Here is a 24,387-nt window from a genome sequence, read left to right on the forward strand (position 1 = left end):
AAACCACAAGAGAGCAGCAGGACGTGCTATATCCGAATGACGGCTACAGCGACAGTCGTCCAGTTCTAGGAGGGCGCCTATTGATTTTAGTCTTGCCTAGGGCAGCACAAAAACAAAAATACACCACTGACAGCAAAGTATTTCTGATGGGCTGTCCATACAAGCCAGAAAGTCTCACTAGTAAAGGGAGGCAATGACAGATTTGATGGAATCAATTTGGAATTTCTGGACGAGAAACAAGACATTCAGAGATTTTAGATCAAAGATGGGGTAGATGCACCTCTGGGTTTGGGAACTGAACAGGTTGGACTAAAATTCCTGCAAATAGTTCTTATATAGCAAGTAAACCGAGTGGGTACAGGGCAGGATGCGAAACTTCACTGTGGAGTTCTGGCAAGCCACCTTTGCACCCAAGCATTTAGGATGCTGGTTGTCCAAGCATCAGCAAAGGCTAACAAAACCTCCCTTCACTCTAAAAGTAGAACACCATGCCTGGACTGAGTGCCAGACACTGCAGGTGGACTTGGAGCCATGCTTGGGGGTGGGGGTGGGGGTGGGATGCTCATGTCACCACACACCCAGAAACGGCCCGATTACTTGTATATAAGCGTCTTCACTTCTTATTTTGTGAGTATATTGGCATAACTGAATAAATATTTTAATTAGCAGTTTTACACTATGTGGTTCCTTTGGTCCTGTTTTGGTACTATGGTGCAGCCTGTCAATGTGAATGATGGAGATTACTGATGGATTAAACAAACAAGAGGGATCCTATATATACAGACACCATTGCTATTTTGACTCCTTTGGAGCCAATTCACTTTGGTAATCACTGAGGTGATTAATTGGAGGAAGCACCACATCTTCCTGGGGTGAAGAGTCTTTCATGTTTTGGGACTTATTGTATTTTCACTTTTATGGTCTAGCTTTTTTGTCTTTTTGCTTTTCTTTTATTGGTGCTGCACTTTTTTTTTTGAAATTTCCATGGTATACAATCTTGAATTGAGAGCCAAAGTTCGGTGGCAAACCCATTTAAGTGGAACGCAACCTCTTGCCGTCTTACAGTATATTCATAGGGAGTGTTTATATCACTTCCTAGACAAATGCTTCAGATGTAGCAAAGGTGCACAAATAGTTTCCAAGGTCAACATCTGGTTTTATGAGCTAACACAGCATCCCATAAAACTTCCAAGAGAGACATCCCCAAAACATGCAAAAAAGCACAGTCTTCCTTATCACATCACAAACAGACTACAGAGGCCTGTGGGAAGCACCTATGCAGGATCACATGGTGTTATTTACAGTGTTAAACCCTCCCCTATACAACAGGGAAGGAGAGAGATCAAACATTTGTGAATGAGCACAGAATGAATGGATCAGCTTGGATCTGCAGCTTCTGATTTATTCATTCTTTTGCAGTGACACAGGGATTTTTCTTTTTAAAACAAAAAACCGAGGGCAAGAGCGGTCCACCGTAATAAAGAGGTTACCCTCTGAGGTCCACGTAGCTTAACTTACAAAATTAATTAGAAAATTAAATAGGTTAGAAACCAACCAATATAAGTTCAATATCCCCAACCTCGTGCTTTAATTTAACAGCATAAACTGCAGCTTGTGCTAATCTGCCGAGACACTAGATTGCACGCATTGGGGGGCTATCTGCAACACCTAGAGCATATAGCTATACATCTATTGCCACTACTTGGCCCCAAATGTCCCCCCCACAGGAAAATGGATGATGCATGCTGAATTGAATCAAGTTTGTATCATCAATGAAATGCCTGGAATTGTATAGTCAACCACCCATAAAGTAACCATTGACTGTAGTGGTTGCAGCATTATGATGCCAGGTTCAGTTATTTAACTAGATGGCTTGCAGATGAGTTTATATAGTTCTTACTTATTCTTATAGTTCAGCTGTGGTTTTGTGTTTGATCACTCCTATGCTGGTTATATAGATCCCTAGGGGGTCCTATATGGCAATTATGTGGGAGTATTATCTCAGGCAAGCTTAAAGTTGTTTAACCACTGTTCTACATTGTAAAAAAAAAAAAAAAAAAAAAAAGTAATTTTATACTGTAAAAAACTTTTTTGTGGGATATTACCGTTGTGAATGTACAGCTGCTGTTTTGATGGTGAATTTATGTTTTATGACAACATTATAATTCTTTCTGGTGAAAGGTGAAGGTTGGTGATATTGAATTTATATTGCTTTTGTTTGCTTTTAAATTTTACAATACATGTTCGTAAGTTTAACCACCTGGACCCCAGGTGGTCTTTATTACAGTTGGTCACTCTTATACCTATTGGTTAAATCAGGACCATGCCAAAATATAGTGAGCTGGTTAACTTTGATTTAATCATTACTTACTATTTTTTCCTCCCTTTATTATTTTTACTCTTTCCTGTCCCCCAACACATACTAGCTATATTATTGTCCTTGGAAACCTGCAAAATTAACCCCTCACCGCCTCTATCCTGCTCATTTGACCATTAACCCCTTCACTTCCATTTTGCTACTGTATGTGACCAGTACATTAATGTATCTAGTACACCATTCTTGGGTTCCATGTGTTTAATAAAAAAAACTGCATTGATAAAAGATCACCAGAAGAAAGTGGTCAAAAAAAATTGTATAAAAACTCATTGGGGTACAGTGTTGTACGACGGGGTAATTGCTGGTCAAATCATCACAGCGCTTTAAACTGAAAAATGGATTGGTAATAGAGTAACAGGCAGGCACTCAAGACCTTAAGGTCCTTTTGGAGTGTCATGTAAAAAAAAGGATGAACGTTCAATGCAAATAAATTGTGAAGCTAAGGGGTAAACTTAACGCCTGAATACACTGTACAGGGCTCAAAAATTTCAAGTCCTGAGCTATTAGCCAGGCGTCAAGGGTTACCCGCCACCAGTTGCCCCACCCAACCCCTAAACACGCCCTCAAATTGAACAACTTTATCCGTGCTCATCAAAGCAGCCCGCCCGTGCCCACCAATGCAGCCTACCTGTGCAGGGGAAGTGAGAAGAGGATTGCTAGCCGGATAATCAGAGTGCCAAGGAACATCACTGGAACAGCTTTGATTTCAATTGCTGTGTGTTCCCGCTGCTCGCCGTCACATACAGCCCCGCTTCCTGACCGGGAGAACTTTGATACACGTCACATGTCCCTGAAATTTGACAGGGTGATCTGTCTAACAAAGTGCCAGGACCAGGAGGTGGGGCTGTATGTGACAGCGAGTGCAGAGAACACACAGCAATTTAAATGAAAGCTGTTCCAGTGATGTCCCCTGCGCTATGATCATCCGGTCGGCTCTCTTCTCCTCCGTGATCACTGGGGAGGACTCCCATTCAATCCCGCCTGCCGCCAGTGCTCGCCCCCCACCCCCAGGCAGCCCATCCTTGCCAGCCCTCATTTTCCACTCGCAAAATGCGAGTGGAGAATTTGAGGGCTGCACTGCAATTCATAAGCAAGGTACAAAGTGACATATAGAAAAGAGGACTGAGTCCAAAGTGATTCTTCAAGGAGAAACACAGCTGGTAATATCAAAAATGCAATTTCCTTTACTAAAAAAATTCCACATAAAACAATGACAAATGTCACCTCTACATTCATTTATTAAAATTTGACAACGTTGTCAAGACACAGGTAGCTACAACTGACATTTAACCTTCACACTCATATATAACTCTTATACAACTGAATAAGGTGGGCTAACCCCAATCAGGAATATGTTCATAAGACACCGCTGGATGTACTACGGTCTGTGGAAGTGATGTCTTGATGTGGGCGGAGATCGCGGCGCCACTCAGCTTACACCAGACGCCAGTGGTGTATGGCAAGTGGTGAGGTGGCTCCATCCCCCCCTTGGGAATCCGGAGAGTCGTGAGCTGCATTTGCGCCCTTTCATACCCAGCTGGGAATTGACATTATAACATCCATTTCTCCCCTTCTATCCACACGTACCACTGCCGTTAAGTTTGTCCCTGCTGTTTATGCATTGTGGGCTTAGACTGTCCATCTGTGGGAGCGGAGGCTATACTAATGATATCTGATAGATCGAGAAACCAGGAAATGTATTTATCCTTTAGCTTGGATTTTCATTGGATCTGACTGACTTTCATTCAGCATTATTTCACCACTGTGATATATCTACAGCAATTTCTTACCGCTCCATATTCATCATTAGGATCCTCCACCATTTTCCAACCAGGATAATTACTCGTGGTTCTATCCCACCATACTGGGTAATGTTAATGATTGGATCACACTCTGAATACATGTGTGAAGTTGCTATTACCCTTTAGAGGAAACAGCATACTTAACATCTATTGAGCGGACAGCTTTTTTCAGTATTGTGAACATATTCCCGATTGGGGTTAGCCCACCTTATTCAGTTGTATACTGTATGAGTATAAAGGTTGAATGTCAGTGGTAGCTACCTGTGGCTTGACAATGTTGGTAAACTTTAATAAAATGAACGTGGAGGTGGTTACATTTGTCATAATTGTTTGATGTGGAAATTTTCTAATAAAGGAAATTGCATTTTTGATATTACCGGCTGTTTCTCGTTAAATAATCACTTTGGACTCAGTCCTCTTTTTTTCTATATGCCGTTTTTTGATTCAGAGGAACACACCTTGTCTCCAATTAGGAGTAACTTGAGGTGACGGTACTGTTTACTTGATTAAGGAATTGTAATCAACATTCTTTTCTCCCTAGTAACTATACATTCAGGTGTAGCTTCAGTCACTGTTTTTATTCTTGTTATTTGTGAAGGTATAAAGTGACACAGATAATCCAAGTATATATGTATGTAGAAAAACAAACCAATACTTTAGGGAATAACTAGAAAAAAAAAGGAGGCAATGGCAATCCTTCTGCCATATTTACCTTGTTGAACCACTGGCTCCACAACTACACCTTTCCGGCTATTTTTATTCCATTTCCTTACCAGGAACTTTAACCTAGAATAGAATGCATACATTGCATATTAAAGCTCACAGTAAGCCAGTCATTCACTTTAATTCAGTCTTATGAGCAAGCTTTGTTAAGGCAATATTCACTTTGACAAACTGTACCCACCATTTCATGATCTTACTAAATAGGTTTGCAATAGGCAAGACTATAGGGGCATGTGGGGCTCTGCATAAAGGCTTGCAGCTTCAACCCGCCTCTTGTAAACCTAGAGCATCAAGGACTCACACCCTGGACTTGGAGCTGAAGGCTATGCATGTATAACTGAATCCGTGTTTGGAATAAACAACCTCCAGACCTGCTAACACTGTACTTTGATGCCCATTACTAATCAATGTGTACAAAATTGTAGCACTAATGCACGCAAACAGCGCAAAAATTGTAATACACTCAATCTAGTGATAATCTGCAGCATAAAATGTACATTAATAAATTGTAATATTCTCACAATATACAAATGTGAAAAAAAATGTGCATGACCTAGACAATAGGAGCTAAATGTTATAGTCCAAATAAGTGTAAACACTCAAGTCTCAAGAAGAATCCAGCAAAAGGTGTCAGCATGTGAAAAACTTTTTTCCTCGAGAAATCTGATATTTATGTGGAATGAAAGAAGAAAGTTTGATAACAACCAGGAAGAATCCAGTGCTGTACACCCACATTAAAACACTCTGCAACTTACAAAAGGCATTCACCCAGGTTAAGCCAAACAATCAGTCCGGCTCTTCAAATGTGATCTCCTCCACTTTCCAGAGACAGCGTGCCAAATGTATTAAATCATAGCCAACTTCATTTAAAAAGGATTCAGGGGCCCCCGATGAGTTCTCGTACAACAATACATGTAGGGAGGAGCTCAGGATGCAAAAATGCTATCTTGGTTACCGAGAGTGTTTTTAATCCTTTTAAAATAAAATTGGCTATAATTTAATTTACATTTAATTTAATACATTATTGGAGGCGTTTGTTTCTATGTTTTATGTCCACACACTTGGCATGCTGTCCCTGGAAATTGAAAGCGATCTAGGTTGGCCCATAGATGGAGTGACTTTCTTTCCTGCAACCACGGGTTGCAGGATAGAAAATCAATTGATTCCTCCATCAACACGATCAGTGTTGAAGGGGGAATCCCTCCCGCAGAGCCATGGTGTTCTCCCAGCAAGGGGGCCGGGGAAGCAGTTCCTGCCAATAGGACACAGTGATTATGGCTAGCATCTATAACAGCCTGTAAAAACTTGCATGTAAAATCTGACAGGCTGGTTGCACCCCAGTTTTGATGGATCAACTTGGGTACATTCAGCCTGCCTATACACGGTTCAAATCTCAGCTGGTTTTAGTTTGGAGAGCTGGGGTGATTATTTGGCTTAACCCAGATGGATGCCTTCCTTATCCATCAAGCGCAATTGACCACACATAGCCTGAGGATCAACATTCTCTGGTAAACTGCAGAGCGTTTTAATGTTGGTGTACAGCGGTGGATTCCAAATTTCTTCTATCATTTTGCATGAATACCATCTAAAAAACTCTTGTGAAATCTGACGACTTCTTTTGCTGGATTCTTCTGGAGATTTGAGTGTTTGCACTTATTTGAACTAGAACATTTAGCCTCCTATTGCTTGGGTGGTTGGTGCACATAGGTTTTTCACATTATCTATGTGTATATTGTGAGAACATTACAATTTATTTATGTTTATGCTGCAGATTGACTGTATTACAATTTTTTGCACTATTTGCCTGCATGAACGCTACACTTTTGTACACATTGTAGGTGAACACGCTGCAGAGAGCTGTGGCTTTTTTTTTTTTTTTGGAGTGCAGGTGTGTTTCAATGTTTCAAGGGGGAGGAGGGTTATGTGAGAACTGGAAAAAATGCAAGCAAATGTCGCAAAGTGCACAAATTATTTTCCCACCAAAATGCAAGAAAATTGGAGAAACTTGAAAGTATCAAAGTTGGCAGGGCATTAACCTCATGTGCAGTGTGTCTGACACCTGGTGGGGGGGGCAAAGGATTCTTCTAATTTGCAGGGATTTCCTCCCACTTTGGCTAATGGACAGGAAGTGAAGATAAATCTCTCCAATTGGGCACAGATGGCAAAAAACCTGGCAAGGCTTAAACCCTCCCTTACTCTATCCAAAATGAAAAAGTTTTGTCTACAGTTCTGCTTTGAATGTTACAACCCATTACACACACACACACACACACACACACACACACACACTATATCAGTGCACAGAAGGCCTTTTTTTCATATCTGTACCTAGAGATGGCAATTACCGCCCGAACAGCTGATCGAAATTTGGTGAGGCCTGACTGGCATTTGGCAGGATACTGAAGGTCTGCGGGTGTTGGGTACACACCCATGCGTGCAATTAAGGACAATGTTGCTTTTTCACAAGCCTGGAATCCTCCCAAAAGGAGCAAGAGGTATTTCTTCTGGTATACTAGGGCTTTCCGGAAACTCTCTGCTCTGAGGTATTTTCTGTACAGACGCTGCACCTGAAATAACATAAGACATTTAAATTAGATGTAGACGCTATATCTCAATTGACTCTCCAGGTAAAAGTTAAGCTGGGTGGTGGTGGGGATGGTTACAGTACTGCCCACCACTCATTAATTTGCACAACAGAAATTAGGTCCCTGTCCTTGGCTATGATTAGTGCTACTGAGATAGATTGCCTTGACAGAGGGGAGAGTAATTCACTGGACATAATCCCTCTTCATAATGGGAAAGGGTTTACATCTAGTTTGTTGTGTACAAAAGAAAAAAAAAAAAAATAAAAAATTGTCTTACATGAAAGCTCCAGTATAGAAGACAGGTTTGATATTCTCAGATTGTGAGTTATAAGCTGGTACTTAGTTGACTGAACACAGGAAAGCTTTTGGGAGGACATGCCTCTGAGGGTCCCCCCTATAACCCTATCACACTTTGTAATGCAACGCAGAATAGCTCAGGAATAGAAGGCCTGGGTCTTGCACTGTACCCCAAGATAATATGATTTTTATAACAGCTTACCTGTAAAATCCTTTTCTTGGAGTACATCATGGGAAACAGAGCACCATAGTAATAACTATGAGGGTTATAGGTCAACTTTAGGTGAATGGACACTGGTATAACCAAAAAGGAAACAGGAAGTGCCCCTCCCTATATAACCCCTCCCATAAGGAGAGTATCTCAGTTTTTGTAGCAAAGCAATATATACACATATCCCAATAAGGAGGGGAGGGACCTCTGTTTCCCGTGATGTACTCCAAGCTGTTATAAAAATCTTATTTTCTTTATCATACATCATGGGACACAGAGCACCATAGTAATAACTATGTGGGATATCCCAAAGTAATGCCACCTGAGGGGAGGGAAACACAAAGCAAAATAGCTGCCACCAGGCGTGAGGACCTATACTGCTGCCTGCAGCACACTGCGCTCGAAGGCGGTGTCCCTCCTGCTATCTTACATCCATTTGATAAAATCTTGTGAATGTATGTACTGATGACCAAGTAGAAGCCTTGCAAATCTGAGCCACAGAGGCTTGGTGATGCACTGCTCATGAAGCAATGACTGCCCTGGTAGAGTGTGATTTAATCTTTTCAGGCCATAAGCCTGACTAATCACCTGACGAATCCACTTAGCAACAGTAGATTTCGATGCTGCCTGACCCTTTCTAGGGCCTTTCCGGCAACACAAAACATCAGTTTTCCGTATCTGAGCAGTCGCATTCAGATAGGCTTTAACTACTACATCGAGAGAGTAGCAATTTTTCTTCTGCAGAACGAGGTTCTGGGAAAAAGGAAGCTATGGACAAATCTTGATTCAGGATGAAAACCAGACACTATCTTTGGCAAAAAGGTGGGATGCGGGCGCAGCACCACCTTATCCTTGTGAATGATTAAGTATGGCTCTTTACAGGAGAAATCAGCCAATTCTGATACTCTTCTTGCAGAGGTTATCGCAACTAGGAATACCAATTTCCTTGTCAAAAGGATCTAAGGAATATTCTGTATAGTTTCAAAGGGTTGTCTTTACAACACAGACAAAGCCAGATTCAAATCCCCTGGGCACAAGGGTATTCTAACTGGTGGAGTTATCTGAGTTACCCCTTGTATGAATGCCTGGACTGAAGAATGCGAAGCAAGCGGCCTTTGGAAAAAACACTGCCAAGGCCGAAATCTGACCCTTGATTGTACTCAAGGCTAGCTTCATTTCTACTCCTAATTGTAGAAAGGCCAGAAGTCTTCCTATGACATACTTACGAGGATGCCAACCCTTGGTTTCACACCAAGTGACATAGGCCTTCCAGACCCTGTAATAAATGGTCCTGGATGCCAGCTTTCTGGCATTATTTAGGGTGGTTACTACCAAACCTGAAATCCCCCGATTTTTTAGAATGTGGGCTTTAATAGCCACACCGTTAAATTTAGCGTTTGTAAGGCAGGATAAAATACCGGTCCCTGCTACAGCAGGTCTGGACGAGCTGGAAGAGTCAAAGACTCCCCCCTACTGCCATTCTCCCTGCATACCAGGGTCTTCTGGGCCATGTCGGGGCCACTCGGATTACCGGCTTTCCTTCTTCCCTAATCCTGTGAATCAGCCGTGGTAGCAGCTGAACTAGAGGGAATGCTGAAAACTGATTCCACGGGGTCACTAACGCATCTACTCCGAGTGCAAGTGGATCCCTTGTTCTTGCCATAAAGTTGTCCAACTTCTTGTTGAACCTAGACACCAATAGATCTATGTCCGGCGTCCCCCATCTTTGGTATATGGCCAAAGAGACATCGGGATGTAGAGAACATTCTCCCAGCAACAACTGTTGACGGCTCAGAAAATCTGCCTGCCAGTTTCCCACTTCTGGAATGTAAACTGCAGATAGGCAAGGAACATGTTTCTCTGCCCAAGACAGAATATGGTCCACCTCCCTTCAGGCTGCGTGGCTTCTGGTGCCCCTTTGGTGATTGATATAGGCCACTGCTGTGGCATTGTCAGATTGTATCATGACAGAAGAATTCCGCAACCTGGACGTCCATGCTATTAGAGCCAGACGTACTGCTCGAATCTCTAGGATATTGATGGGCAAGGTCTTCTCGGACTCTAACCACTTCCCTTGAGCAGTGGTCTCCTCTAGAACTGCTACCCAGCCCCATAGGCTGGCATCCGTTGTTACTACTTTCCAGGAAACTGGAATGAAGGATACCCCCTTCTGTAAATTCCTGGTTATCAACCAGCAGTTGAGACTGGCGTACCTTTGGAGCCCGATTCATTGGATAATCCAAGGCTACTGTGTTGCAACAGTCTTGAATGAAACTGGGCATAGGGAACCGCTTCGAAGGAAGCTACCATCTTCCCTAGTAATCTCATACAAAGGCCCCTTTCTTTGCCTTGACCGCCTGGACCAGCTCTCTTAGAGCGTTGACCTTTACCTGAGGCAAGAACACCCTTTCCTGGGTTGTGTCTATAGGGCCGTACACACGATCGGACTTTTTGACAACAAACATGCAAATGAGCTGTTTTGGAGCAACATCCAACCGTGTGTATGCTCCATCGGACAAACTTTTTCTGTTTCCATCGGACTTTTGTTGGCTGTGAACGGACAAACTTTCCCGCAACAAAAGTCCGATGGAGCAAAGTGAGATCGTGTGTACACAAAAGCATCAGACTTTTGTACAAACTACAGTACGCAGCCGCAAGAATGGTTCTCGGCGACAGGGTACTGTACATCTCGCGCGGGCTGCAATGGGAAAAACACATTTTCCTACTGTGGCGAGCGCGAGAGGGAATTCCCCTCTGGGGGAATACCAGGCCCTTCGGGGGTCTTCTTCCGACTCCGGGGGTCTCTCTGGCGTCTTCTCCCGGTGTCTGGATCTTCTGCCGGCTCCACCGCTATCTTCTCCCGCTCTTTTGCTAGGGGTGGCCCGGACCTCTGGATCATCTTCTTCCGATGTTGACACTAAGCTCTCTCCAGCTGGAATGGTCTGAGCGCTACGCGATGGACTTATATAGGCGGTGACCCCGCCCAGTTATGAGGTCAGAGTCCTGGGGCATGCTGGGACTGTGATCTCATAAGGGGGCGTGGTCATGTCACCCTATGACCACGCCCCCTTATGACCTCACAGTCCCAGCATGCCCCGGGACTGTGATGTCATAGGGGGCAGGGTCACCACCTATATAAGTCATAGCAGAGCGCACAGACAGCATTACAGCCGGAGAGAGCGTTGTGTCAACATCTCTGGAAGAGAAGAGGGAAGAAGACAATCCAGATGTCCGGGCTCCTCCGCTGTCTTCTGCTCTTTTGCCACTGGAGGAGCCCGGACATCTGGATTGTCTTCTTCCCTCTTCTCTTCCAGAGATGTAGCCCGGCAAAAGGAAGAAGGCACTGGAGAAGAACCAGAGAGCGCGGAGACGACACCGGAGAGAGGGAGAAGACGCCGGAGAGACCCCCGAAGTCGGAAGAAGACCCTGGAGCTGCCTAATAAATTAATTTTACAACCTGTGTAGTGTGTTTTATTTATTGACACTTTTTTCCCTAGGTGAATGGGTAGGGGTACGCTGTACCCCATACTCATTCACATAGGGTGGGGGGCCGGGATCTGGGGACCCCCTTATTAAAGGGGGCTCCTGGATTCCGATAAGCCCCTCGCCCACAGACCCCGACAACCAACGGCCAGGGTTGTCGGGAAGAGGCCCTTGTCCTAATCAACATGGGGACAAGGTGCTTTGGGGCGGGGGGCTGCAGGGCGCCCCCCTCCCCCAAAGCACCCACCCCCCATGTTGAGGGCATGCAGCCTGGTACGGCTCAGGAGGGGGGGGGGCGCTCGCTCGTCCCCACCCCCTTTCCTGACCGGCCGGGCTGCGTGCTCGGATAAGGGTCTGGTATGGATTTGGGGGGGACCCCCACGCTGTTTTTTTTGGCGTAGGGTGTTCCCCTTAATATCCATACCAGACCTAAAGGCCTGATATGCCCCTGGAGGGGAAACCATGTCAGGATTTTATTTAAAATTTGGCGCGGCGTTCCCCCTCAGGATTCAAACACAGTGCCTGGCATTGGCGGGGATCCAACTAGGATCCCCGCACCAGTGTGAACCCAGCTCGCAAGGTGTCAATCTCTCCAATAAAAGTGGCGAGATTGACACAATATCAGACAACAATACAGAAGCTGGCCAAAGGGTGGTGGTAAAGAGCTGAAAAACCACGTGATATGGTGAAAGTTGGCTGGAAAAGTCCTGTCGTCTGTATGCAAGACAAACTTTTGGGAAACGCCCTTTGTACAAAAATCCAAGGGAAAGTTTGTACAAAGTCCTATCGTGTGTATGGGGCTTATGACCAGGTCCAAATACTGCAGCCTTCTTACCGGCTGTAAGGATGATTTCTCTAGATTGAGAATCCAACCCAGGTGTCTCAGATAACTGACTGTTCAGGACTCCCCTTGATTTAACCCTGCTATTGACCAATCTACCAGTAGCAGGTTGTCTAGGCATGCTATTATTGCTATACCCTGGCCCCTTAGTCTTGCTAGTACTGGGGTTAACACTTTAGTAAACAGTCGGGGAGCGGTGGTTAAGCCAAAAAGCAAGGACGTGAACTGAAAATGGCGCTGCTCTATCGCAAACTGCAGAAAACTTCTGGTGAGCGGGAAATATTGGCACATGTAGGTACGCATCCTAATTATCTATGGATGCTAGAACCTCGCCTCCCCGTAGGGTGGAAACTGACCAAATCTACTCCTTTCGAAAGGAGCAAATGTTTAGGAAGGAATTCAGATTCCTGAGATCTAGAATGGATCTGACATCTCCATTTGGTTTTGGTACCATAAAAAGATTTGAATAAAACCCCATGTCCCTCTCTTCTGAGGGAACTTCTATTATTACTCCCTAATACAGTAATCGGTCCAGTGCCAGAAATAAAGATTTTTTCTTTACTGGGTCCTTGGGAACATTTGATCTTTGAAAACGAGATGGTGGAAACTCTTGACACTCTAGTTTGTAGCCTAGTGCTACTACAGAGATGACCCACTTGTCTTGGATTTCCTCTTGCCAAGTTTCTGAAAACCACCGTAGTCTTCCCCCCACTCGATCGGGCTTCATAAGGAAGCCTTGGGACTCTGTTTTGTGGACTTCTGACTCCAGGACTTTTTGTAGCCCTGTTTCTGGTTATGAGGCTTACCCTTTGCCCGACGGTGAAGGCTGTTGAGACTGCCTGGAGGCTGTTGCCCCAGACATCTAAGGAGAAGGTTACAACCTTCCTCCCTGAAACAGAAACCCACCCAAGAGCTTCTTGCATGGTAACTCGGCTGACCATTTCTTTAGCCACAGAATCCTGCGCATATGTATTAACATGAGTGCAAGGCGAGACGCCTGATGGCTAGAATCCTTGATATGTCCATTGCAGAGTACAGGGCCCTAGGTAGCTCAGCTAAACTTTGGGCCTCTTCAGTTTGAGCAGGAACTTTTTTAATAACCTGCTTGAATTCATCCCGAAGGGATTGACATATGCCTGTTGCTGCCACTGCAGGTTGTACTACCGCACCAGCTACAGCAAATGAGGCCTCAAGTAGAGATTCCAACTTCTTATCAGCTGAATAACTAAATACTTGTACGTTGTCCACTGGACAAGTTAAACTCCTGTTCACAGAGGAGATAGCCGCATCTACCACTGGCAAATCCCATCTCTTTGAGAACTTTTTCTCCATAGGCTAAAGAATTGAAAATCTTTTAGGAGGAGAAAACTGCTTATCTGGGTGATCCCAATCAGCATCAGTTGCTCCAGTAACGGGTGCATAGGGAAAGCATGAGAACCCTGTGGGGGTTTTAGCAAACCCAAGGAGGAGAAGGAAACAGTAGGAGGCAACTTATATCCAGAACGAACCAAGTCCATAAGGGATTGGATTAGCAATTTCTGAGACTGCGAAGTTGAGAAAGGTTCTTCAGACGCCGAATCTTTAGAAGAGGAGTCAACTGAACCTCCTCGTCTTAAAAAGGTACCTCAATATCATCTGCCCATTGTTGCTCCAATACTGAAAGGTCAAGGGCAGGAAAAGGGGATCTGCCGCGTTCTCTCCTCCTGGGAGGAAGACACTAACATCTCGGCTATTTTCCCTTCCAAACCAGCCAGAGCCAAATCGTCCTTAGTGACGTATGCAGAGGCTGTAACGTTGGAGGTAGCCACCATGCCTGTGAGACAAGATGGATTCGGCAGATGCTCCAGGTCTTTCAGGGGAGGATGGAACTGCGGGCATGCGACTAGGAGTCTCAGGCTCTGACCGCAGCAACTTTGTACTCCCCCCTGATGAATTACCCCTCCTGGGGGTAGACATAGTCCTAAGCACAAAAAAGCATAGGTACTAAACAAAGTGCATCTACTGCCGAGATTTAGTCTAGCAATTACATAACATGCTGCTATATATGCTCAGTCTCAATGCTGAGAAAAACGAGCCCCTTGAAAATGCCTGTATCCACACACCCATACAGCTTTTTTTTTTTTTTTTAAAGATATTTTTATTGATTTTAGGTTCAACACAAACCAACAGACACAAAACAGTCACAAATAAAATAATAACAAAAACAAAACACACATGGGTATCTGATCCATTAAGTATACAAAAGTGGTGTCCAATTAGTAGTTAGATCACACAAGTCATTGTAAGCATGTCATTTCATTTCAAGAGAGTTGAGATATTGGTAATAATAACAGTCAGATATAGGCACTTTTACACGACATAACCATATTAACCACTTGACAACTGGGCACTTAAACCCCCTTCCTAACCAGACCAATTTTCAGCTTTTGGTGCTCTCACATTTTGAATGACAATTACTCAGTCATGCAACACTGTATCTATATGAAATTTTTGTCCTTTTTTTCACACAAATGGAGCTTTCTTTTGGTGGTATTTAATCACCACTGGGTTCTTTATTTTTTGCGCCGTAAAAGAAAAAAGACCGAAAAATCTGTAAAAAAATACATTTTTCTTCATTTCTGTTATAATATTTTGCAAATTAGTAATTTTTCTTCATATATTTTGGCCAAAATTTATACCGCTACATATCTTTGGTAAAAATAACCCAAATCGGTGGATATCATTTGGTCTTTTTGAAAGTTATAGAGTCCAAAAGCTATGGTGCGAATATCTGAAAATTGATCACACCTGAAGTACTGACGGCCTATCTCATTTCTTGAGACCCTAACATGCCAGAAAAGTACAAATACCCCCCAAATGACCCCTTTTTGGAAAGAAGACATTCCAAGGTATTTAGAAAGATGCATGGTGAGTTTTTTGAAGTTGTCATTTTTTCCCACAATTCTTTGCAAAATCAAGGTTTTTTTTTTTACTTTTTTTTTTTTCCCACAAAATTGTCATATTAGCAGGTTATTTCTCACACACCGCATATGCATACCACAAATTACACCCCAAAACACATTCTGCTATTACTCCCGAGTATGGCGATACCACATGTGTGAGACTTTTACACAGCGTGGCCACATACAGAGGCCCAACATGCAGGGAGCACCATCAGGCATTCTAGGAGCACCCAGGCCAATTCTGACATTTCTCTCCTACATGTAAAAATCATCATTTATTAGCTAGAAAATTACATAGAACCCCAAAACATTATATATGTTTTTTTTAGCAAAGACCCTAGAGAATACAATGGCGGTCGTTGCAACTTTTTATCTCGCACGGTATTTGCGCAGCAATTTTTTTAACGCTTTTTTTTTGGGAAAAAAACTGTTTTGTGCTTTACAAAAACCAAAACAGTAAAGTTAGCCCAATGTTTTTGCATAATGTGAAAGATGAAGTTACACCGAGTAAATAGATACCCAACATGTCACCTTTCAAAATTGCACGCGCTTGTGGAATGGCGCCAAACTTTGCTACTCAAAAATCCCCATAGGCGACACTTTAAAATTTTTTACTGGTTACATGTTTTGAGTTACAGAGGAGGTCTAGGGCCAAAATTATTGCTCTCGCTCTACCGATTGCAGCGATACCTCACATGTGTGGTTTGAATACCGTTTTCATATGTGGGCTGGACTTACGTATGCGTTCGCTTCTGCATGCGAGCACACAGGGACGCTTTAAAAATTTTTTTTTTTTTTTTTATTGTTTATTTTACTTTATTTATTTTAGTTTGATGCTTTTTTCCAAAAAAAAAAATTTTGACCACTTTTATTTCTATTACAAGGAATGTAAACATCCTTGTAATAGGAATATGGCATGACAGGTCCTCTTTACAGTGAGATATGGGGTCAATAAGACCCCACATCTCACCTCTAGGCTGGGAAGCCTGAAATAAAAAAAAAAAAAAAAACGATCCTGGCTTCGATCGTAGCGGTGAGTCGGTAGAAGCGCGGGAGGGGGGACGACATCCCCTCTCGCCTCCCGTAAGAACGATCAAGCAGTGGAACAGCCGCTATGATCGTTCTTATGGTGTAGGGAATCGCCGGCTGAAAAAGCTGATATCTGAATGATGCCTGTAGCTGCACCCATCATTCAGATATCCCCGCACAAAGTCAAGGACGTTGTAGGACGGCCGGCGGGCGGGAAGTGGTTAAAACGCATTTTTTTTTTAACACAAAGTTGTCCATTTATACAATATTTCTACCACATAGCATGTACATTCCAAAAATGACACCCCAAAATAGATTCTCCTGCTCCCCCTGAGTACGGCGATACCACATGTGTGAGACTTCCACAGCCTGGCCACATGCAGAGGCAGAGTACAGCCGAGCATGGCTCAGCATGGCGGGGTATGGCTGGTATGGCGGGGTATGGCGGAGTATGGCGGGGTATGGCGGAGTATGGCGGGGTATGGCGGAGTATGGCGGGGTATGGCGGAGTATGGCGGGGCTTTGCAGAGTAATGTCGGGGCTTTGCAGAGTAATGTGGGGGCTTTGCAGAGTAATGTGGGGGCTTTGCAGAGTAATGTGGGGGCTTTGCAGAGTAATGTGGGGGCTTTGCAGAGTAATGTGGGGGCATTGCAGAGTAATGTGGGGGCTTTGCAGAGTAATGTGGGGGCTTTGCAGAGTAATGTGGGGGCTTTGCAGAGTAATGTGGGGGCTTTGCAGAGTAATGTGGGGGCTTTGCAGAGTAATGTGGGGGCTTTGCAGAGTAATGAGGGGGCTTTGCAGAGTAATGTGGGGGCTTTGCAGAGTATTGCAGGGCTTTGCAGAGTAGTAGGGATGGCTGGATGTCTCTGTGCAGCGCTGTGGGAACTACACATCCAGCCCACAGCGCTGCAGCCATCCATCCATCCCCCTCTCCGCTCACAGTGTACCGATCGGTACACAGGAGGGGAGGAGAGGAACCGGCGTCATCAGATGACGCCGGTCTGTTTACATGTGATCGCGCCGTCATTTGACGGTGCGATCACATGGTAAACGGCCACGATCAGCGGCCATTTACCGGGATCCGTGATGCGCCGGGTCCTCCGGACCCGGCAGTCACAGATGTGTTCGGGTGCGCGCCCCAGGGGGCGCGCGAGAGGTGAATTCTGGGAGGACGTCATAGTACACCCTCCCAGAGTTATCCAATCGCCCTGCAGCCGTCATTCGGCTATGGGCCAGTTGGTAAGTGGTTAATGGACCTGGTATTGAAGGTCCCTATGGCACGGCCCACCAATGATCAATTGTATTCAATTTTTAGAAAGAGTTAGCGGACTAGCCAACCATTTTCCCCAAATTTTATAAAAGGTTTCATTTCGTTTGCGAATTTCAAAAGTTAGTTTGTATAATGGAATGGAGTCATTGATAAGTTTTAACCAGAGGGACTTCAATGAGGCCTGTGCACCTTTCCAGGACAGTAGAATAGATTTTTTAACATAAAAATAAAGAATACGGAGCAATCTCTTGGCATGTGATGGTATATGTAAATCTCCAAATACTCCCAACAAGCAGTTCTTAGGGTGGATTATGTTAGGAAGGCCCAACACAGTCGAAATAAAGGCACCCACTTCCTCCCAGAAGTCACTAACTATCGGGCACGACCAGAAGCAATGTAAGAAGTCTGCCTCCTGGCCACAGCCTCGGAAACAGACAGCTGATGGCAAGAGACTCATTTTATACATTCTGGCCGGAGTGAGGTGGGTCTGATGAAAAATTTTAATTTGTATGATACGGTCACGGGAGGAAATGACAGAGGTTTTATATGTGTCACTAAATTCTGTCCAGTCGTCGTTTACCATATCAATATCCAATGAATCCCACTTCTCCTGTGCTCTGTGAAACCTAGGGTTAAGGTCAGTCATTAAGGCTGCATAGTAAGTGGAAACCAATTTAGAGGGTTCTGGTTGCCTAAGTAGTCTTTCCAGTGGAGGCAGATCAGTGATATCATCTAAGGTACCAAATTGGGCATGTATGGCATGTCTAAGCTGATAATAAAATAAGTGTGATCTTGGCAAATCAAAGTCCGTACTTAACTGAGAGAAAGTTTTAAAGCCCTGTGTAGTATATAAGTGACATAGATATTTAACTCCCTTTGAATACCAACGATTGGCATCTGGAAAAGAGTATAATTCTTGCAGATTGGGATTAAACCACAAGGGGTTGTTAGGGGATTTCAGCCAAGAATGTTTCAATATTTTTGTGGTAATGTATTTAAACAGTGAGAGGGAGACAAAGCAGAGAAGTTCCAGGGCGGTCTGGGACCTGGCCTCTATATATTATGTTATGTAAAGTTTCATGTGAAGATGCGATAGCCCCCTCTGTGGCTGTACAGGCATTAGCTGGATCTGGGTTCATCCAGTCATGTATGTGCACCAGTTGAGATGCCATATAGTACAGGAAAAAGTTAGGGAATGCTAGACCTGCCAGATGGGCTGGTAGTCTCAAGGTCTCAAGTGCCACTTTGGGGGATCCGCCCTTCCACAGGAAAGAAGTACATATCACATCTATGCGTTTGAAAGTAGCTTTTGATATTTTACATGGGGAGTTAGAGAGGATATAAAGCAGTCTGGGTAAATAAATCATTTTAAGAATATTGACCCTCCCCATGAGGTCCAACGGCAAATCCATCCATTGTTTAGTTTGTTCCTGGAGGCGGGTCAGCAAAGGGTCAAGATTATTAGTAGCATATAAAGATAAGGGAGCCTGAACCAACACTCCAAGATATCTAAAAGAAGACACCACCTGAAGCTTGGAGTCCGGGTGCACCTGAGGAGGGTCATTCACATCCAAGGGAAAAAGGCTGGACTTGTCCCAGTTAACCCGGAATCCAGAGTAGTCCCCAAAGGTGTTGACCTCCTCCAGTAGAGCCCGCAGAGACTCATTAGCATCTGCCAGGTACACCAGTGTATCGTCTGCGTAAAGAGAAATGCGTTCCTCTATATTTGCAATTGGGAGGCCTTTAATTGTAGGGGAGGAGCGAATGCGAACTGCAAGCGGCTCCATGGCCAGGGCAAACAACAGGGGCGACAATGGGCACCCGTCGAGTGCCCCTAGTGATTGGGAAGGGATCAGTAATAGATGAATTAACCCTTATCTTAGCCGTTGGGGAGGTGTACAGAAGTTTTATCCATGCTATCACACGGGGAACAAAACCATACTTCTGTGCCATTCCACACTATCAAATGCTTTACAGGTGTCTAAGGACACAATGACACGTGTAGAAGGGCAGTCATGTGGATATTGCAAGTTGTGGAACAATCTGCGTATGTTCATTCTAGTAGACCTGCCAGGGATAAATCCACCCTGGTCGCTATTAACCAAGGATGTAACCACAGTATTTAAACGGTTTGCTAATATTTTGGCCAGAATCTTAACGTCCACATTTATAAGAGAAATTGGACGATAAGATTCACAGTGAAGTGGGTCTTTTCGGGGTTTTAACAGAAGAACTATCAAAGCCTCCTTCATCGATGGGGGAAGGATCCCAGTCTCTAGGGCTTTGTTATAGGTTCGGAGAAGGAGGGGGGACAGAAGGTCCTTGAACTTAGCATACCATTCAGTCGGGAAACCATCAGGTCCAGGGGTTTTATGTGCAGGCATTTGGGAGACCGCTGCTGCAATCTCATCGGCCGTGATAGGCTCCTCCAACATGTCCCGTTCCTCATCTGACAAGGAGGGAAGAGATATGTCAGCCAGATAGACAACTGGGAATCATCATATTCAACCCTGGAAGTGTACAGTTTTCTGTAAAAGCTTAGAAAGGAGTCTAGGATATCTCCTGGATTGTCACTAACAGTACCTTGAGTAGTAAGGATTCGTGGTATAGAAATGGGGGTATGGTCAGGTTTGGTCAGATATGCCAAGAGACGTCCTGCTTTATTACCATATTCAAACGACTTTTGTGAAACTTATGCGTTTTTGTGTGAGATCTAGCAGACGGATTTCATATTCCCTATGGCTCTGTAACCATGTCTCCCTAGTGTCAGAGGCAGGGTTAGATTCATAAGCAGATTCTGCACATACCATAGCATTTTCTAATTCCTCAGTGCGCATTTTGTTGTTTTTACGTAAAATCCCTATAACAGACATAAAGGTACCTCTCAATGTAGACTTAAATGCGTCCCATTCCGTGGGGCATGATCTGAGACTCCCCTGGGCAGGTATGAGACGGCGGAGACAACGGTAAGGGTCTCCGTCGACGCAAATGCCATATCCAGCCTAGACATAGTATGGAAGGAATCCGAATGGCAGGAAAATTGGCGGTCATCCGGATGTTTCCATCTCCATACCTAGGTCAGACCATGGACCTGGGCCCAGTCTACAAAGGAGGGGAAAGATCTGCCTCCCCCACCCAGGCGGTCCACTGCTGGGTCCAGGACTGCATTAAAATCCCCTACATAAAGCAAAGGGCCAGAAGGCCTATTCAGTAATTGAAGGGATAATTTAGAGAGTACTTCTACTGAGAATGGAGGGGGAATATAGATGTTCACCAACGTGAAGATTATAGTAGAAATTTGTAATATAAGAACAATAAACTCCCCTCTGGCTCTGTTTTAACGCTGATCAACTCAGCTGGAAGGAATTTAGCCAGGAGTATAGATACACCTCTTGAGTAATTAGTGTGAGTGGCATGGTATAGCTTGGATAGCCATGGGTGTTTTAGGGCCCTTGTCTTAGAACCTGTCAGGTGAGTCTCCTGGAGGCAAATAATGTGAGGGTGACATTTTTTTAACACAGAAAAAACCAAGGATCTTTTCTGAGGTGCATTCAGGCCTCTAGTGTTCCAGGAGACTATCCTAAGGGGTTGTGCCATAGTAAATCATGTAATAATAAAGATGCATAAGTAAACCTCTGAATTAGTATCAATATGAGTGGGTGGGCCGCGCCACCGGAAGCACACACAAGCACATGACAAAAAAGTGCGTGGGTCTGCCTATAAGGTAGCATGGACCAGAAAAAAAATTTCCTTTTCCCCTCTGTTTTAGAAAAAGAAATTTTAGACATATAAATGACAACAGAGGTATTAATGAACCACTATATGTGGTGACCCGGTATACTTTTGATGACGCTCCATTAGCAAATGATATAAGTGTGTTGGAAAGGACATAAAAAGTAAAAAAAAAAGAAGGAAAAAAAAAAAAACAGAAAACATGAAAAAAAAAAAAAAAACAACCACCTTTTTCTTTAAACCTTTGTGCCCCCCACCCCGCTCAGCCATCCAAAACATAGCAAGCTTTGGATCCCTAAACTAAAAGTCCTTCCTAACTAGAAAACTGCGGAAGTCAAAAACTGTACCGACATGTCTTGTTGAAGGGTAGATGAGCCGTTTGTTCACGTGGAAAAAGTTGTCCGGATGATTGTTCTGGTATGCAGGTCACCATGAGTTGTAAACCGTACCAATGCAGGGTGGAATGTAAAGATGAAGGTCAGAAAAAAAAAAAAAAGGGGGGGGGGGGGTGAAGATTTATAATGAAGGGACATGCAGAATGTTGACACTGTAGCTTGCATAGCAGGGTGTATATCTTTCCTTGCAGGTTAAGGGTGACTTCAGTCTCCTCTGCTTCTGTGTGCTGCACCATAGTGATCATTCAGCCACTTCATGGCCTCCTTGGGATTGGTGTAGAAATGAGCCTTACCATCGTGGATAATGCGCAATTTAGCAGGGAAGAGCATGGCGTAGGAGAGGCCTTCCGTGCGCAATCTAGACTTCACTGCTGAGAAGGAGATCCGCTGGCGTTGAACTTCAGCAGAAAAGTCCGGATAAACAGAAATATTATTACCATTAAATGTGAGCGGGCCTTTTTCTCGTGCCAGACGTAGGATGGCCACTTTATCTTGAAAATTGAGGATACGTGCAATGATGGAGCGCGGTGGGGCACCCACCGGAGGGGGACGAGGAGGAGTGCGATGCGCACGCTCTATAACATGTGAGAATGAGGGTAGGTCTTTACCAAAAATGTCCCGCAGCCATGAATAAAGAAACTTTTCAGGATAGGAACCTTCCGCACGTTCTGGAAATCCCACAAATCTAAGATTATTCCTGCGAGAGCGATTTTCCAAAGCGTCGATTTTAGCGCGTAATGCCGTCACCTCGCTTGTAGTATCACGTATAGTAACAGACATGGGGTGTACAGTATCTTCTAATGTACTGATCCGTTCCTCAGCATCCCCTGTGCGGTCTCTGAGGTTCTGGACATCTTGTTTCAATAATTAAAAGTCCATACGGATAGAAGCTATTTGAGTGGAGAGGGAGGCCTTGCAATCCTGGATAGCCAGCATAATAGTAGATATGTAGGCTCAGCAGGAGGAGAATCCTCAGCCTGGCTAAACTCAGCAGAATGCTGTGATTCTTGTGTCTGCAGGGGTTCTGTATGTGTGCGGAATATAGCAGGAATTGATGCACTCACCCCTGTTACAGAGTCATGGATGGCTGAGGAGGAGGGCTGCAGCGTGTCTGAGTGCCCTGCATGTGTCTCGGCGCCATTTTGCCTCCGGAACCGCGCCAGTTGTTCCGCTGTGTGTGAGGGCCGCGGCGGCCCGTATTTCACCATGTCAGCCAGTCTGGTGGGTACCCACAGCCGTGGGGAACAGAATGATACCTTCCACGAGGATTTAGGACCAAGGATAGCTGCAGGATGGTTGTTGAGAGCCGGAGCTGTGTGTCTATGCGACTGCTCTCTTCGCCATCCGGCCACGCCCCATGACCCATACAGCTTACATACCACATGTGTGCTCTGTGTCCCTCCGTCAGCCAACCAGACACTTCCAGAGTGCAAACCTTTTAAAGCCAGTGAGTCTTGCGCCTGTGCCATGTCTCACGTGCACTCCGCTCCACGTGTCGTCGGTGTCTAAGCCACGCACCCTGGCTCCAGAACTCCACCCCCTTTAAACAAAAAAAAAAAAGAAAAAAAAAGTTGGGCCTCAGCAGGGGGGAACCTGACCTCCTGAAATGATGGATGGTCCCCCCAAATCCCTCTGATGGCTCACAGAGCTGGATATAGCAGTGCTGCCGTAGGAGCCTTTGCTGACACTGAGCACAACAGGGGAAGCCTGGAATGCTGGAAGCCTGGAGTGCTGGAAGCCAGGTATGTTGCTTTAACACCCTCTAGTGGCAAACACAGGTAAGGCATCGCATACTCATGTTAGAAAGACCAAAAGAATCAAAGAGAATATAATTATACACACACATACATATATATATATATATACACATACACACACACTATATATATATACATATATAAAATTATATATGTGTGTGTGTTGTGTGTGTGCATGTATATATAATGTATGTATATATACTGTATGTATTTATAATGTGTATATATACACACAAATATATATATATATATATATATATATATATATATATATATATATATACACACACATATACACACACACACACACATACGCACACATATATATATATATATATATATATATATATATATATATATATATATATATATATATATATATATATATATATATATATACACATACATATACATACATACATATACATATACACATATTCCTTGTAATCTTTTTGACTTAGCTGATCCCGCCGCAGGACTGACAGAAATTATCAGACAGATCCAGCCTTCACCCATCACGGCAGGCCGTGTCATGCCAGACCTTCAAGGACCGGGTCCCCTTTCACGGGTCCACTCCCTTGGACCTGTATAGCACCCTGTCGGGAACTCTTTGGTTGTATAAACATGACCAAGGTTTCGGGTCCCAGCGTCCAGCTCTCAAAGAGAAGCATTACAGGCAAAAACCTTGTTTCTTATTCCACGGGGCCTGGGTACCATCCATTTTGGCTTTCAAGCACTTTAGATGGATCCGTTTGCACAGCTCCTTGATCCTTTCAGGGATTGCTTAAAGTGTAAGTAAACCCTCCTATCGTTTTCAGCCAAGTAAGCTGCCATCTTTGCCTTTGTTTAATCTTTGTTTTGGTTATACCAGTGTCCATTCACCTAAAGGTGGCCTATAACCCACATATTAATTACTATGGTGCTCTGTGTCCCGTGATGTACG

At 44.2% G+C, this 24,387-nt stretch overlaps 1 protein-coding gene across 4 annotated transcripts in view; it reads right to left on the reverse strand.

The window, feature by feature from the left end:
- Positions 1–24,387, reverse strand: part of PCNT (pericentrin) — a 273,910-nt gene that overhangs the window by 11,805 nt on the left and 237,718 nt on the right. For all 4 annotated transcript variants that reach the window (XM_073633695.1, XM_073633698.1, XM_073633694.1 and 1 more), the window contains 2 exons: positions 7,231–7,469; positions 4,892–4,965 (listed from right to left, as the gene is read on the reverse strand). In XM_073633695.1, the coding sequence (XP_073489796.1) occupies positions 4,892–4,965; positions 7,231–7,469 (313 nt within the window). The remainder of the gene's footprint in view (positions 1–4,891; positions 4,966–7,230; positions 7,470–24,387) is intronic.

The sequence above is a fragment of the Aquarana catesbeiana genome, linkage group LG06 (genome assembly GCF_042186555.1).
Source record: "Aquarana catesbeiana isolate 2022-GZ linkage group LG06, ASM4218655v1, whole genome shotgun sequence".
NCBI lineage: Eukaryota > Metazoa > Chordata > Amphibia > Anura > Ranidae > Aquarana > Aquarana catesbeiana.